Genomic DNA, 15,455 nt, shown 5'->3' with positions numbered 1-15,455 from the left:
AAGGTGGAAGCACCAATTGGGAGGGAGGTAGACACACTGTGCGAGGGAGGTGAAGGTGCCGAGTGTGGGAGGTGAGCGCATAAGGGAGAGCTGATGAGGAGGGAGGGAACACTGTTAGTGGGGCAATTAGGACAGAGGGGTTGTAAAGAAGGAGGGAACATTGCATCAAGGGTAATGAGGAATGAGAGAGAGAGAGTTGGAAGACGTGCAATATTTAGTGTTCTCTCTCTCACCCTTATAACTTTCTCCTCTTGCTTCTCACACTCTCGCTCTCCGTTCCATTACCCCACTCCAACACTCACCTATCTCTCTCCCACTATCTCCCTCTCTCCTATCATCCCCTTCATTCTGTCACAATCCCCCTTACTCGCTCTGCTCCCACATCTCCCTGTCTCTCTCACTCGCCGCCCCCATACTGCACTCTTCCTCTCCCCCACTCTCCTTCCCCCTCCCATTCTCCTCATCTCCCCTCTCGCCCTGTGCTCTGACCCCTCCCTGCTTCCAGAATGAGTATTCCTGCCGGCTGGACTTCCTGTGGAAGAGCAAGTTTCGTCGGGAGCAGGAGCAGATCGAGACGATGGAGAATCTGAACCGTGTTCTGTTGGAGAATGTCCTCCCTACACACGTGGCAGCCCAGTTCATTGGGCAGAACCGCAAGAATGAGGTGCCAGAACAGTGGAGAGGGCGGAAAGGGAAGGGGTATAGGGGAGGAAGAGGGAGGAGGAAAGAGGGGAGATTGGAGAGGGAGAGAGGGGGAGGTGGAAAGGGGAGACAGACGGGGGAGAGGGGTGAGGAGAGGAGGTGGATGAAAGGAGGAAAGGAGATGGAGAAGAGGAAAGACATGGGTGAAAGGAGTAGGTAAGTGTTGGGTGTAAGAGGAAGAGTGAGGGGGAAAGAGGGAGAGGAGTTGGTGGAAAGAGAGGGGAAAAGGAGGTAGAGCAGAGGGGAAGGGAGAGAAGGGGGAATGGGAGGAGGGGTGATACCATTGGCTCTAAATTCTCAGGGTTGTTGTACAATCAAATTAATACCTAGCTACTGCCATTACGCCACTGGCGTTTTGGGCAGTAATGAAGGTCCTCCATCTCTATTGGTGTTCAGGGCTTCCAGGAGGACCATAACCTTGTTGTAGGGTTTGGAGACCTGCATGCCACAATGACCGGGAGAGCTACGTTGGCTGGATTCAGGGCTTTATGCTTTAGTTCTTGGTAGGGGTCACCCAGGCCAGCCAGATCAAAGGGTGGAGGCCGCAGTAAGAGTGGGCTACTGGTCCTCTCAGTTTGGAGGTTCAGCTCAGGGCTAACAACCCTGACTGGTCAAACAAAACTGCTATGGAAACAGTAATGAAGAACCCTTCTGTATCTGTGGGCAACAGCATTCCTGAGTCTGCACCCAGGGCCTGCATGACTGACAGTAGTGCAAACCAAGCTACTGACACAATGACAGAAGCCCTGAGTCAAATTAATGTTGCAATGAAATACATAAAAGAAAGAGCTTTAGAACATGTCACTACCTAGTTGTACAAACAAGGCAATGAAAGGGGTTAATGAAGTTCGAAACACCAATGGAGCCAATCTGGCAGTTTTGTGATCGCATTGTCTCTAACTTCTTCGTGTTAAACTGTACAGTGTAGATGAGGGAAAGGGACAGGGAGGGAGATGAGATGGGAGATGAGGGCTGAGAAGGAAAAGGAAATAAGGGAAAGAGGAAAAGTGAGGGGGTGTAGGGGAAGGAGGAGGAAAAGGGGGAGGGATGGGAGTACAAGGAAGGGATGGATGGTGGAGAGGTCCCCCCGGTCTCTGTGGGCAGAGGGAGTGTATGGTGGGGGAAAAGCGATGCATCTGATGTTGTTGTTGGAATCTCTATTGCCCATTCTCCTTACCCGTGACTCATTCACCCCTCTCTCCCTCCTCCCCCACCTCCCCAACTTTCACCTTCAGGACCTCTACCACCAGTCCTACGAATGTGTCTGCATCCTCTTTGCCTCCATTCCCGACTTCAAGGAGTTCTACTCGGAGACTGGTGTCAACCATGAGGGGCTCGAGTGCCTCCGGCTCCTGAACGAGATCATTGCTGACTTTGATGAGGTAAGACCCCAATTAGATTAGATTAGATTCAACCTTATTGTCATTGTGCTGAGTACAGATACAAAGCCAATGAAATGCAGTTAGCATCTAACCAGAAATGCAAAGAATAGTGTTATTTACAAAATAACTGTGAATAAAAAGTAAGTGCTACAGCACACAAATATAAAAGTACTGAGATAGTACAATATGGGTGCAATACTGCTTAGCGCTATGATGTAAGGTTCAGCAGGGTCACAGCCTCAGGGAAGAAGCTCTTCCTGTGCCTGCTGGTGCGGGAGCGGAGGCTCCTGTAGCGCCTACTGGATGGGAGAAGAGTAAAAAGTCTATTGTTAGGGTGAGATGCATCCTTGATAATGCTTTTCGCCCTGCCCAGGCAGTGATTATGGTAGATGTTCTCAATGGTGGGCAATTGGGTGCCGATAATCCGCTGGGCAGTTTTTACCACACGCTGGGGTGCTTTGCAGTCCGATACGGGTCAATTGCCATACCACACTGAGATGCAGTTGGCGAGTATGCTCTCAATGGTACAGCGGTAAAAGTCTGTCAGTATCCTGGGACAGAGGTGAGCTTTCTTCATGCTCCGCAGGAAATAAAGGCGCTGTTGCACCTTTTTGATCAGGATGGAGGAGTTCAGGGACCAGGTGAGATCCTCGGAAATGTGGACACCAAGGAATTTGAAGCTTGATACACACTCCACTACGGCTCTGTTGATGTAGATGGGGATGGGAGTGTGGCTCCTAGCATGCCTGAAGTCCATAGTGATCTCCTTGGTCTTCTGGGTGTTAAGGGCCAGGTTGTTGTCGGCACACCACGCGGCCAGGTGCTGGACCTCATCCTGTAAGCCGTCTTGTCATCCCCTCTGATCAGGCCAACAACTGTGGTGTCGTCTGCGAGCTTGATTATGGAGTTAGAACCATGTACAGGAACACAGTTATAGGTGAAAAGGGAGTACAGAAGAGGGCTCAGCACACAGCCTTGAGGCACGCCGGTGTTCAGGGTGAGAGTGGAGGAGGTGAGGTTGTCTAACCTAACTGATTGACTATTAATCAGAAAGTCCAAGGTCCAATTTCAGAGGGATGAGCTGATACCAAGCTAATGAAGTTTGGCGAACAGCTTAGAGGGGATCACAGTATTGAATGCCAAACCAAAGTCAATGAACAGCATTCTGACGTAAGAGGTGGGTCAGGGCAGAGTGAAGTGCCGTGGAGATGGCGTCCTCTGTTGACCTGTTGGTGCGATAGACAAATTGATGGGGGTCCAGAGTAGTGGACAGACAGGATTTCAGATGTGATAGAACCAGTCTCTCAAAGCACTTTGCAATGATGGGGGTGAGTGCAACTGGACGGAAGTCATTCAGGCCCGCGACAGTGGAATGCTTCGGCACTGGCACGATGGTGGCGATCTTGAAGCTTGTGGGGACAATTGCCGGGGCCAGGGACGGATCGATTACAAACCCTCCCTGTCTTCAGGGTCCAGACACAGACAGACATTCACATAGTGATACTGAGATATACATATACAAGCACATCTCACACACATACACACGTTGGGATTAAATCTGGGTTTCTGGGGACATGGGACAATGACTTTAACCACTGGGCTACCTAGTTCTCACTCTCTCTCCCTCTCGACCACAGCTCCTCTCAAAACCCAAGTTCAGTGGCGTGGAGAAGATTAAAACCATCGGCAGCACCTACATGGCGGCATCTGGTCTGAATGCTGCTCTCGGGCAGGAGGGTTTGCAGGTAATGGGCCGAAAGGGGGTGAAGGGCCTTCCTGTAGGTGGGAGGGAGAGAAGGGGAGGGGGTAGAGCTGAGCGAGGGTTGCTGAGAGGAGGAATGGGAAGGTGAGGTGGAGGAGAGAAGAAGAGGGGTGTGGGGGGAGGGGAGAAAGAAGAGAGGGAAAGGGAACAGAGAAGTGGAGGGAGAGAGGGGAAAGGGGAGGTGTAGAAATGATTGCGGAGGGAGAGTAGGAAGGATAAGAGATGGGGAGGGAAATAAGGGAGGGGAGGGGTAGGAAAAAGATAGGGGAGGGAGACAGAGGGAAAGAGAGGAGGTTTTGAGGAGAGAGATGGGAGGGAGAGAGGGTTGTGCATTGTTAGAGAAATGGCGGGAGAAAGAGAGGAGAGGTGGAGGGGGGGTGACAAGGAGAATAGTCAATCATGACCACACAGTGCTGCTGACAGAATTATTCATGTACGGTCACTGAGGAGGGGTTGGGTGTGATATGTGGGGGAGGAATAGTTGTCTCCGCAGCTCTGAGGGTGGCAGTACAGCGTTGCCTGGTGGAGGTTTGTTGCCGGCTGGTTTAATTCCTCTGCCCCTTTTCCTTTTCTACTCTCCCTTTCCCCCTTTCCCCTCTTTCAAACACCTTTCACTTCCCTCTTTCCCCTCTCTTTCCTTCTCCCCTTCCCTCTCCCCTCTCTCCACTTTCCCTCTGTCCCCATACTTCCTCCTCCTCACTTCTACTACCTCTCTCCCCACCCCCTTGCCTCTGCCCCTTCCTCTCTCCCAACTATTCTCTCTCTCCTGCTCTCTCCCCCCCATCTCTGTCTCCCTCCTGCTTCCCCAACCTGATTTCCCCCCCCCCTCACAGGACTGCGAGCGGAACTATGCCCATGTCGGGGTGATGGTGGAGTTTGCAGTGGCCCTGATGGGGAAGCTGGACTTTATTAATAAGCACTCCTTCAATGATTTCAAGCTCCGGGTTGGTACGTATCTCCTGAGCCCACCCCCCCCCCCCCCAATATCCCTTCCACCCCTATCAATTCCACCACCCCCCTCCAATCCACTGGGGTAAGGCAGCCACTCCTGTACCCTGACTCACACAACCCATCAGGCCTGAACATTCTGTGCAGGTATTCCCCATGAATGAAAGCAGTTCGGTTGGTCCTGACCAAGGCTTCATCACCACAGAAACAGGCCCTTTGGATCAATACGTCCATGCTAACCTCACCCCTCTACCCTCCCACCTACATTGATGCAATTTGCCCCTTGTTGAGACCATGTTCCCTACACTGTGCCTATTCAGGTCACTGTCTAAATGCTTCTTGATTGTATCTGATTCTACCACCTTCTCTACCAACACATCCCAGATATCAACACCTCTCTTTGTGAAATATTTACCCCATCAGACCCCCTTTAAATCTCTAGCCTCTCCATTTAAATCTCAGCCCTCTTTTTTTTTTCTGATACACTGTCCACTGGGGAAAGAGATTCACACTCTTTCCCCTCTATGCCTCTTATAGACCTCTACCAGATCACCCCTCGGTTTCCTTCACTCCAGAGGGAGCTGTCCCAGCTTGTTTGATCTCTCCTTATAATTCAGGCCCTCCAGCCCCAACCACATCCTTGAACGTGGCACTGAGTAGAGCACAGACAATAAGACAGGAGCAGAATTAAGCCATTTGGCTCATCAAGTTTGCTCCACGATTTGACCATGGCCCATTTATTTTCTCTCCCAACCTCATTCTCCCTGTAACCTTTGACGCCCTTACTAATCAACAAACTATCGATCTCCGCTTTAAATATACCCAGTGACTTGACTCCACAGTCATCTGCAGCAATTAATTCACCATTCTCTGACAAAAAGAAATTCCTCCTCATCTATATTCTAATGTGACATCTTGTATTCTGAGTCTTTGCCCTCTGGTCCTAGACTCTCCCACTATAGGAGATATCCTTTGCACATCCACTCTGTCTAGACTTTTCAAATGCAGGAACTGGATCATCATGTTACAGCTGTACAAGATATTGGTGAGACCACACCTGGCATACTGTGTGCAGTTCTGGTCATCCAGCTACAGAAAGGATATGATTAAGCTGGTAAAGGTGCAGAGGAGATTCACCAGGATTTTGCCGGGACTGAAGGGCTTGAGTTATAAGGAGAGACTGTACAGACTAGGACTGTTTACCCTGTAGTGGAAGAGTGACCTGATGGTGGTTTATAAAATCATGAGGAGCAGAGATAAGGTGGATGGTCACCATCTTTTCCCCACGGTAGGAGACTCCAGAACCAGAGGCCACAGGTTTAAGTTGAGAGCGAAAGTTAAAGAGAGCCTGATGGGTAACTTTTCCACATCGAGGGTGGTGTGTATGTGGAAGGAGCTGCTGAAGGTGGTGGAAGAGATGTGTACAATTACAATTAAAAGACATTTTGATGAGTACATGGATAAGAAAAGTTCAGAGGGAGATGGGCCAGACATACTCAGATAAGCACCTTTGTCAGCACGGACAAGTTGGACCTGTTTCTATTCTGTGACTCTATCACTCTGTGATTCTGTCTCCTGTAGATCTCTATATGTCCTTCCCTCAGCCTCCTTCGTTCCAGGGAAAACAGTCTGAGCTTGCCAAGTCTCTCCCCGTAACTAAAGTCCTCCAGTCCAGGCAATATTTTGGTGAATCTTCTTTGCACTCTCTCCAGTGCAACTGCATTTTTCCTGTATTCTGGCACCACAATACTGCACATTGCTCCAGGTGGGGTCCGACCAGTGTTCTTGTAAAGTTCAACGTGCTCTTCCTAGCTCTCTGCACAGACCAGCAAAGGGAAGTCTGTGGTGCACTTCATAGGTCGAATAGGATTGGTGGTGATGGGGTAAGTGGGTGGTAGGATGAGCAAGATGGACCGAACAGCCTGATTCTGTGCTTCCTGGGCAGACCTGCTGCTCTCCTGTGCCTGTTCCCCACAGCTCTTGGCCCACCTCCCACTTTCCCTCCACACCCACATTCCCTCAGACATCCATCCACCTCCTCTTTCGACACCTGCCAGCATGAGAGTTCCTGAGATTCGCCACCCCTCCGAGGGAAGAACACGGAGCGTGAACAGTACGGCTCAGGAGCAGGTTCTTCGGTCTGCAGGCTCTGTGCTGTACACCGTGCTGAATTAAACCAAATCCCTTCTGCCTGCAAATGATCCATAACTCCCCATTCCTGGTGAATGTGTGTGTCTGTTTAACAGCCCCTTAAACACCTCTGTTGGATCTGTTTCCACCACCACCCCTATCAGCCCATTCTGGACATCCACCACTCTGTGTTTAAAATCTTGCTGCAGCTCCACACATCTCCATAACCACATAACCATATAACAATTACAGCACGGAAACAGCCCATCTCGACCCTTCCAGACCATGCCAAACTCTTACTCTCACCTAGTCCCACAGACCTGCACTCAGCCCATAACCCTCCATTCCTTTCCTGTCCATATATCTATCCAATTTAACTTTAAATGACAACATCGAACCTGCTTCAACCACTTCTGCTGGAAGCCCATTCCAAACAGCTACCACTCTCTGAGTAAAGAAGTTCCCCCTCATGTTACCCCTAAACTTTTGCCCTTTAACTCTCAACTCATGTCCTCTTGTTTGAATCTCCCCGAGTCTCAACAGAAAAAGCCTATCCACGTCAACTCTATCAATCCCCCTCATAATTTTAAATACCTCTATCAAGTCCCCCCTCAACCTTCTACGTTCCAAAGAATAAAGACTCAACTTGTTCAACCTTTCTCTGTAACTTAGGTGATGAAACCCAGGTAACATTCTAGTAAATCTTCTCTGTACTCTCTCTATTTTGTTGACATCTTTCCTATAATTCAGTGACCAGAACTGTACACAAAGGCCAGCATACCAAAAGCTTTCTTCACCACCCTATCCACATTAGGTTCCACCTTCAGGGAACTATGCACCATTATTCCTAGATCCCTCTGTTCTACTGCATTCCTCAATGCCCTACCATTTACCATGTATGTCCTATTTTGATTAGTCCTACCAAAATGTAGCACCTCACATTTATCAGCATTAAACTCCATCTGACATCTTTCAGCCCACTCTTCTAACTGGCCTAAATCTCTCTGCAAGCTTTGAAAACCTACGTCATTATCCACAACTCCACCTATCTTAGTATCATCTGCATACTTACTCATCTACTTTACCACCCCATCATCCTTTAAAAAGTGTTCCCCATAAACCCACTGGGACCCTGCTCCTCACTCCCTTTAAACCTACTGGCACCCCATTCCTCACACTAAACCCACCGGACCCCGTTCCCCACACTTCCTCTAAACCAAATGGGGTCCTATTCTCTTAAGACCATAAGATATAGGAGCAGAAATTGGCTATTTGGCCCATCAAGTCTGCTCTACCATTTCATCATGGCTGATCCTTTCAGTCCTAATCTCCTGTCTTCTTCCTGTACCTCTTCATGCCCTGATTAATCAATGTCTATCAACCTCCACCTTAAATACCCAATGACTTGGCTTCCAGTTATCTGTGGCAGTGAATTCCACAGATTCACCTCTCTCTAACTAAAGCAATTTATTTTAATCTCTGTTCTAAATGGACGTCCCTCTATTCTGAAGTTGTGCCCTCTGGTCATAGACTCCCCCACCGTAGGAAACATCCACTCTATCAACCCCATTCCCTGCACTCTCTTTAAAACCACTGGGACCCTGTTCCCTCCAGAGGCATCCATTAGTCTTGCGAGACCATGGATCTGCGCCTGGAAAATCTTCACTCTCTAGGGCGCAGGCCTGGGCAAGGTTGTATGGAAGACCAGCAGTTGCCCATGCTGCAATTCTCCCCTCTCCATGACACTAATGTTGTCCAAGGGAAGGGCATTAGGACCCATACAGCTTGGCACCAGTGTCGTCGCAGAGCAATGTGTGATTAAGTGCCTTGCTCAAGGACACAACACGCTGCCTCGGCTGGGGCTCGAACTCGCGACCTTCAGATCACTAGTCGAACACCTTAACCACTTGGCCACGTGCCCACACTCTCTTTAAACCCACCAGGGTCCCACACCCCGCTCCTATTAAATCCACCAGGGTCTCATTCCCCACAGTCCCAATGAACCCACTAAAGTCCTGTTCCCCACCCTCCCATTGAATTTAGAGGAACCCTGTTGCCTTCAGTACAAATCCAGCACAGTTGACACTATTGGACACTATCGGCCTTATCTGCAGAACTATAGCTATAAAGCAGTGGTAGGAGTTGCCAGGATATTGGAAAGGATGTGGTTGCTATGGACTCCAGGTAACTGTACCTATTTTGCTTCCTGTCAGGCATAAACCATGGGCCAGTCGTTGCCGGGGTGATTGGTGCCCAGAAACCCCAGTACGACATCTGGGGCAACAGTGTCAATGTGGCGAGTAGGATGGACACCACAGGGATCTTGGGCAGGATACAGGTAAATAGTGATCAGGTACTGCTCTGGTGACCACTAAAGGACCAGTTTATTCCCACTATCCAATCCCAACAGACCCTAGCCCTCGTAAACACTCCCACTGTACACAATCCTGATGGACTCAACAGTTCCCATTTACTCCCACTGTAGACAATCCCAACGGGACCCAACCCTTCCCATTTACTCCTACCAAACACAATCCCAATAGACGCTACCCCTTCCCATTCACTCCCACCATACACAATCCCAACAGACCCCACCTCTTCCCATTCACTCCCACCATACACAATTCCAGTGGAACCCACCCCTTCCCATTCACTCCCACCATACACAATCCCAATGGACCCCATCCCTTCCCATTCACACCCACCGTACACATTCCCAATGGAACCCACCCCTTCCCATTCACTCCCACCATACACAATCCCAGTGGACCCCACCCACACATTCACTCCCACCATACACAATCCCAATAGACCCCACCCCTTCTCATTCACTCCCACCATACACATTCCCAATGGAACCCACCCTTTCCCATTCACTCCCACCATACACAATCCCTATGGACCCCATGCCTTCCCATTCACTCCCACCGTACACAATCCCAATGCACCCCACCCCTTCCCATTCACTCCCACCATACACAATCCCAATGGACCCCACCCCTTCCCATTCACACCCACCGTACACAATCCCATTGGACCCCACCCCTTCCCATTCACTCCCACCATACACAATCCCAATGGACCCCACCCCTTCTCATTCACTCCCACCGTACACATTCCCAATGGAACCCACCCTTTCCCATTCACTCCCACCATACACAATCCCTATGGACCCCCACCCCTTCCCATTCACTCCCACCGTACACAATCCCAATGGACCCCACCCCTTCCCATTCACACCCACCATACACAATCCCAATGGACCCCACACCTTCCCATTCACACCCACCGTACACAATCCCAATAGACCCCACTCCTTCCCATTCACTCCCACCATACACAATCCCAATAGACCCCATTCACACATTCACTCCCACCATACACATATCCAATGGAACCCACCCCTTCCCATTCACTCCCACCATGCACAATCCCAGTGGACCCCACCCCTTCCCATTCACTCCCACCATACACATATCCAATGGAACCCACCCCTTCCCATTCACTCCCACCAAACACAATCTCAATGGACCCCACCGTCAATGACTCTTCACTGCGCAACATACTGGATAGTTTATGGCTCCCGGTTGAGTGGGTTTGTGGAGAGTGAGCTTCTGACTGAATCTCTCATCTAACCCCTCTCCCTCTTTCTTTTCCTTCTCTCCCACCGCTTTCTTCCACTTCCTCTTTCCCCACCTCTCCCCCTTTCCGCTCTTCTCTCCCTCCTGCCCCTCTACAGGTGACAGAGGAGACCTGCAGGGTCCTACGCCGCCTGGGCTACAGCTGCCAGAACCGTGGGCTGATCAAGGTCAAGGGCAAGGGTGACCTCCGAACCTACTTTGTCGCCACCGATTTGTCCCGCTCCAGTTCCCAGGGCAACGTGCTGAACTGACTGTTCCCCCATCCTCACTACCCCCCGGCATCCTGTCGCAGTCACTGCCCCCGCTGACCCGAGATGGACTCGCCTCGCAGCGGTAAACATCAGCAGCTGTTGGGACGGAGGAGAGCGGAGGGGGGAAGGAGACGAGGGGAGAGAAAAGGAGGCGAGCGGAGTTGAAAGCGTGGTGGCTGTCGGTAGGAAGCCTTCGAACGATTGTGGTCCCACCTGGATTTTCAGAGCAGCAGGGGGCTTGGTGGCATGTCCCTGGCTTCTCCAGCCCCAGCAACATCTTAGAGCAAAGCAGAATTGTTTCGTCTAACTGGGTGCTCTTGTAGCTACTGTGCACTGTATCTGTATGCTGGTTTGATGCAGTGTGTGTGTGTGTGTGTGTGTGTGTGTGTGTGTGTGTGTGTGTGATACTTGGAAGCATCCGTGTGTGGCCAGCGTTGCGCCCGATGGGTCATGCCTGTTTGCATCCAACCCAAATCCCTGGAAGTGTGTGATGAGACGGTGCCTCACCCTGTGTCTAACCCTGCCCAAGGAAACGTGTGATGGGACGGTGAGGAGGAAGCCTCACTCTGTGCCTGACCCCATCCCTGCTGAAGGAGGAGAACATACTGGAATGAACAAAATAATCCTCCCTCCAACCGCGAGCTGCTCTGAACTCTTTGCATCTTATTTGAAAGAATCTCGTATCCACCCTGTATGGGATGATCTCTCTGCATGTGTTTACCCGGTCTCTTGATACCAGCAGGCCGTTATTATGTGCTATTGTGCAATAAAATAGTTCTGTTTCTTTGTGGCTGTTTCCTGTTTCCTCTTGGGATATCTCCACAACACATACTTTGGGAGGATCTGTCTGACACTGGGATCCGGACTAACGCCCTTCCTCGGAATCTGGGAGGAGCTCACAGACATCATTTCACCATGCAGGAGACTCTCTCAGTGGACCCATTCCCTTCCCAGTCACTCTCACAGCTCACAATCCAAACGGAATCTATCTCTTCCCGCGAGTGTGGGAGAGTGTGCTTGTGTGTGTGAGGGTGAACATGGGAGTGTGTAAGGGGGAGTAACAGTGTGTGTCGGAGAGTAGATAAGGGAGTGAACGTATGTGTGGAGGATAAAGAGGGAGTGAGTGCATGGTGTGATGACGGTGTGTGTGAACATGAGGGAGAATGTGTGAGAACATATGAGGGAGTGTGTGTATTTGTGTGTGTGTGCGCACGTGCGGCAGACTATCTGGATGTGGAAGTGTGTGCATGCGCAGCGGACTGTCCAGATGGGGAAGTGTGTGTGTGCACGTGTGGTAGACTGTCTGGATGTGGAAGTGTGTGTGTGCGTGCATGTGGTAGACTATCTGGATGTGGAAGTGTGTGCGTGCACAGTGGACTGTCCGGATGGGGAAGTGTGTGTGTGCACGTGTGGTAGACTGTCTGGATGTGGAAGTGTGTGTGTGCACAGTGGACTGTCCGGATGTGGAAGTGTGTGTGGGAGGAACAGTGTGTTTGTAATGAAGAGTTGAGAGTATAAGAGAGAGTGTGAGTGTGTGGATGGGGGGGGGGGAGTGTGTGTGATGGAGAGGGTGTGTGAGAGGGAGAGCATCGGTGTGAGAGAGTGTATGGGTGTGTGAGAGTGTGTATGCGTGAGTAGCAGGCCAGACAGCATCTATAGGAAGAATTACAGTCGACGTTTTGGGCCGAGACCCTTTGTCAGGACTAACTGAAAGAAGAGACAGTAAGAGATTTGAAAGTGGGAGGCGGAGGGGGAGATCTGAAATGACAGGAAGGGAGGGATGGAGCCAAGAGCTGGACAGTTGATTGGCAAAAGGGATATGAGAGGATCATGGGCCAGGAGGCCTAAGGAGAAAGAAAGGGGGAGGGGATCACCAGAGGAAGATGGAGAACAGGCAAGGAGTTATTGTGAGGGGGGCAGAGAGAAAAAAAAAAAGGAAAAAGCGAAAGCAGGATCTCCCAGTGGCAAACATTTTAATTCCACATCCCATTCCCATTCTGACATGTCAATCGACAGCCTCCTCTACTGTAAAGATGAAGCCACACTCAGGTTGGAGGAACAACACCTTATGTTCTGTCTGGGTAGCCTCCAACCTAATGGCATGAACATCGACTTCTCTAACTTCCGCTAAGGCCCTTCTTACCCCATCCCTTTTATTTATTTATTATTTTTCCTTTTTTTCTCTCTCTCTCTCTGTCCCTCTCACAATAACTCCTTGCCTGCTCTCCATCTTCCTCTGGTGCTCCCCTTCCCCTTTCTTTCTCCCTAGGCCTCCCGTCCCATGATCCTATCCCTTCTCCAGCTCTGTAATCCCTTTTGCCAATCAAATTCCCAGCTCTTCGCGTATCCCTCCCCCTCCTGTCTTCTCCTATCATTTCGGATCTCCCCCTCCCCCTCCCACTTTCAAACTTCTTACTAGCTCTTTTTTCAGTTAGTCCTGACGAAGGGTCTGGGCCCGAAACGTCGACTGTACTTCTTCCTAGAGATGCTGCCTGGCCTGCTGCGTTCCACCTGCTTTTTGAGTGTGTTGCTTGAATTTCCAGCATCTGCAGATTTCCTCGTGTATGTGTGAGTAGTTATGAGTGTATGCATGGATGAGGAGAGAACGAGATAGGCATGGGGGGGTGGGTGCACAGAGAGAGTAAGAACGTCTACCTGTTGGATCTGCTTTGAACAAATCCTATGACTGGGAATCAATGATATCCACTCCAGAGCTCAAAAGTTTCATCACTAGCTTGGCAAACAGATCATGGCCCAACTCTGCAGTAAGTGTTTGACCCTTTTTATAAACAGTGACATCAGACTCTCCATCTTGGGGAAGCCATCCTGCCAGCACTCGGCATCTAATGAGTGAAGATGGGGAGGGAGGAGAATGGTTATGGGGGGACTGAACCATTGAGGTGGAAATGAGAATACAACTCCTGCTGCTAATTGATGTTTATAATTGTAATTAGAAGCACAGGCCAGGAAGATGGCAGCACCAGCTGCAAGGGATGTAACAACATGGAGGAAAGAAATCAGACTGTGAGAAATTCATTTGAAGTCAATATAGGTCTCTTGGCTCAGCCTTGTCGGCTGTTTTTGAAGGGCATAAATGGTCATTCCATCCAGCAAATATTCAAATGGAAAAACAAAAGTTTTCTTCAGCAGTTATAGAGAGATAAGAAAATCAAAGATAGCTTTGATTTTCTTAGCCAGATGGGTGAAAAACGTGAATAAAATTGGTGAAACATGACTGTTTGAGGTGCTGAAGCTGTGAGGGGAAGTGATCTTTTTGCCTTCAAGGAAACCTGCTCCAAAAGAAGACAGTTGAGTAAAATAGCAAATAAAAAATAATGATTTAACTTATTTGACTGGGAACAAACTCTTGTCACAGGTGCTATAGCCCCCTGCTCTACTCGCTTCATGCCAATGACTGTGTGCCTCAGTCGTCGTCGTCGTGGCTATTCCTCGAGGTCGAGGATGATGGTCTCCGTTCTGTTGATCTAGTTATGGGCTCTCAAGTGGCTTATGAGTCCAAGCTTGGCTTTGAACGTTCTTCTGCATTCAGGACAGGTAGTTCCAGATGGTAGATCCGGCTTTGGTCGTTGCTGCCTCTTTTTCCATTTTCTTCTCTTTTCTTCTAATTCTGCACATCTGTTGGCTTCGAAAGTTGCTGTTCCTTCTCGGATGATGGCTTGCCAGAGTTTCCTGTCCTTGGCATTGGTTTCCCAATTGTTGATGTCGATGTTACATATCTTCATGTTGACTTTTAAGACGTCTTTGAACCTCTTCCGTTGTCCGCCTCTTTTACGTTTGCCTTCTTTAAGCTGGGAGTAGAAGATTTGTTTCGGCAGACGTTCGTCTTTCATCCAAACAACATGACTGTTCTATCTTAGTTGGTTCTTGATGACGTAGGCTTCAATGCTTGTTGTTTTTGCTTCATTTAGCACACTGACGTTGGTTCTTCTATCTTCCCAACTGATATTTAAGATGCCTCAGTACAGCTCCAATGTTATATTCACGTTTGCTGATGGCATCATTGTTCCTGGTTGTTCCTGTATGAATCAGCATACAGGAGGGAGATTGAAAATCTGGCTGAATGATGTCATAACAATGAACCGTGTTCTTTGGGGACCTGAGTCACCCCAACCACAAACTATTCCAGCTGCTACCATTCAGGAAATGGTATCGCAGTATAAAAGCCAGGACCAATAGGCTCCGGGACAGCTTTTTCCACCAGGCCATCAGCACCAATTATCAAAGATCCTTACCACCCAGGCCATGCTCTTTTCTTGCTGCTACCATCAGGTAGAAGCCTCAGGACTCACACCACCAGGTTCAAGAACAGTTGCTATCCCTTGACCATCAGGTCCTTGAATAAAAGAGGATAACTACACATCTTTTGAGCTGTTCCTACAACCAATGATCTCAACTTAAGGACTCAACAACTTGCTATTTCGTACCCTCATTTTTTTTTGCTATTTATTTATATTTGCAGTGGCACAGTTTCTTGTCTTCTCTGTTCTTGCTCTTCACTAATCTTATTTACAGTTACTGTTCAATAGATTTGCTGAGTATGCCCACAGGAAAAAGAATCTCAGAGTTGTAGCTGGTAACATGTACACACTCTGATACTAAATTTTATTTTGAACTTTGT

The 15,455-nt window shown here is 49.4% G+C and overlaps 1 protein-coding gene across 2 annotated transcripts in view; it reads left to right on the top strand.

Moving 5' to 3' along the window:
* LOC140203927 (adenylate cyclase type 4-like) overlaps positions 1-11,600 on the top strand; it is a 52,068-nt gene extending 40,468 nt beyond the window's left edge. For both annotated transcript variants that reach the window (XM_072270089.1, XM_072270090.1), the window contains exons 22-27: positions 506-664; positions 1,938-2,084; positions 3,722-3,829; positions 4,680-4,794; positions 9,138-9,262; positions 10,664-11,600. In XM_072270089.1, coding sequence (XP_072126190.1) covers positions 506-664; positions 1,938-2,084; positions 3,722-3,829; positions 4,680-4,794; positions 9,138-9,262; positions 10,664-10,816 — 807 coding nt within the window. In that variant the 3' untranslated portion in view covers positions 10,817-11,600. The remainder of the gene's footprint in view (positions 1-505; positions 665-1,937; positions 2,085-3,721; positions 3,830-4,679; positions 4,795-9,137; positions 9,263-10,663) is intronic.
* Positions 11,601-15,455: the final 3,855 nt, after the last annotated feature.

Source organism: Mobula birostris, chromosome 10, assembly GCF_030028105.1.
Source record: "Mobula birostris isolate sMobBir1 chromosome 10, sMobBir1.hap1, whole genome shotgun sequence".
Taxonomy (NCBI): Eukaryota; Metazoa; Chordata; class Chondrichthyes; order Myliobatiformes; family Myliobatidae; genus Mobula; species Mobula birostris.
This window is presented reverse-complemented; position numbering and strand designations above follow the sequence as displayed.